Source organism: Acanthisitta chloris, unplaced genomic scaffold (assembly GCF_000695815.1).
Source record: "Acanthisitta chloris isolate BGI_N310 unplaced genomic scaffold, ASM69581v1 scaffold22183, whole genome shotgun sequence".
Taxonomy (NCBI): Eukaryota; Metazoa; Chordata; class Aves; order Passeriformes; family Acanthisittidae; genus Acanthisitta; species Acanthisitta chloris.
The window spans coordinates 1-1,894 of NW_008663560.1; the positions used below are offsets into that span (position 1 = coordinate 1).

The 1,894-nt window shown below is 50.1% G+C and overlaps 1 protein-coding gene across 1 annotated transcript; it reads left to right on the plus strand.

Moving 5' to 3' along the window:
* The first annotated feature begins 161 nt into the window (after positions 1 to 161).
* On the plus strand, positions 162 to 1,894 carry LOC103798762 (GTP-binding protein Di-Ras2-like). Its single transcript, XM_009071045.1, has 2 exons — positions 162 to 190; positions 1,167 to 1,894. Exon 2 carries the CDS (start codon positions 1,248 to 1,250, stop codon positions 1,842 to 1,844), a length of 597 nt encoding a protein of 198 aa, XP_009069293.1. The 5' UTR covers positions 162 to 190; positions 1,167 to 1,247; the 3' UTR covers positions 1,845 to 1,894.

Genomic DNA, 1,894 nt, shown 5'->3' on the forward strand with positions numbered 1-1,894 from the left:
CTTTCCCAGAGCACGAACACGCCTTCCCGGGGCTGGAGCATCCCTTCCCTGGGGTTGGATCACTCCTTTCCCGGGGCTGGAGCATCCCTTTCCCAGAGCTGGAACACGCCTTCCCCGGGGTTGGAACATCCCCGGGGCTGCCAGGCGATTCCAGTCCCGACTCCCTGCTCGCTGGAGCTGATGGCTACAGGTGAATCCCTCTTCGCTTCTCAGAGCCTTTAGCGTGCACGGGCTGCATGGCTGTGTGTGCGGGAATAGTGATTTGTTTCGAGGGAAAAGGATGGGAGGGAGTGACTTATTACTCGTTTGTTTCAATAGCATTACCGAGCTGCTGCGAGCGATTCGTTTTGCTTTCTCTGTCCCCTTTCCCCCGCCTCTCCCTCCGCAGCTCATCCCTGCATAGGAGTGAATACCCTTGGAGGGGAGTGACTTATTAATTGCTTATTTTTAATAACATGCTGTCAACGATTCATTTTCTGTGTTCTCCCTTTCCCCCTTTCCACAGCTCATCTCCGCATAGGGTTTGTAAACTTGGAGGGGAGTGACTTACTGATTACTAATTATTTCAATAGCGTTACTGAGATGCTGTGAGTGATTAATTTTGCTTTCTCTCTTCCCCTTTCCCTCTCTCTGCAGCTCATCTCTGCACAGATGTGTATAAACTAGGAGGGGAGCAACTTATTAATTGCTTATTTCAGTAGCATTACCGAGCTGCTGTGAGCAATTCGTTCTGCTTTCTCTATCCCCTTTCCCCCCTCCTCTCTCTCCGCAGCTCATCCCTGCCTAGGAGTGTGTAAACTAGGAGGGGAATCATTTAGTAATTGCTTATTTCAGTAACATTACCGAGATGCTGTGAGCGATTCATTTTCTCTGTTCCCTTTTGCTCCTCTCTCTCTCTCTCATCGCAGCTCATCCCTGCATAGGAGTGTGTAAACTTGGAAGGGAATAACTTACTAATTACTCATTTTAGTAGTATTACCGAGGTGCTGTGAACGATTTAAGTTGCTTTCTCTGCTCCCCTTTTCCCCCTCTGTCTCTGCATAGGAGTGAGTAAACTCAAAGGGGAATGATTTATTAATTGCCTATTTAAATAACATTACCGAGATGCTGTGAACGATTTAATCTGCTTCTCTCTTCTCGTTTCTCCCCTCCCTCTCTCTCTACAGCTCACCCCTGCATAGGCGTGTGTAAACTAGGAGGAATTGGTGCTTTCCCGGTGCATAGCCCTTGTTTCCCCAGCAGCAAAGATGCCTGAGCAGAGCAATGATTACAGGGTGGTGGTGTTCGGAGCAGCAGGGGTTGGCAAAAGCTCCTTGGTGCTGCGCTTTGTGAAGGGAACTTTCCGGGAGACCTATATCCCAACCATCGAGGACACCTACAGGCAAGTGATCAGCTGTGACAAGAGCATCTGCACCCTGCAGATCACAGACACCACGGGCAGCCACCAGTTCCCTGCCATGCAGAGGCTGTCCATCTCCAGAGGCCATGCCTTCATCCTGGTGTACTCTGTCACCAGCAGGCAATCCATGGAGGATCTTCACCCCATCTTCGAGCAGATCTGTCACATCAAAGGGGACATTCAGCAAATCCCCATCATGCTGGTGGGGAACAAAAGTGATGAGACCCAGAGGGAGCTGGATGCCAGCGAAGGGCAGGCACTAGCCAGCAAGTGGAAATGTGCCTTCATGGAGACGTCAGCCAAAATGAACTACAACGTGCAGGAGCTCTTCCAAGAGCTCCTCAATCTGGAGCAGAGGAGAGCTATCAGTCTGCAGGTGGATGGGAAGAAAGCCAAGCAGCAGAAAAAGAAAGATAAACTGCAAGGCAAGTGCTCTGTGATGTGATTTGCCTGGACTCACTGCATGGTAGAGTTGGACTCCCATAGAAAACATTC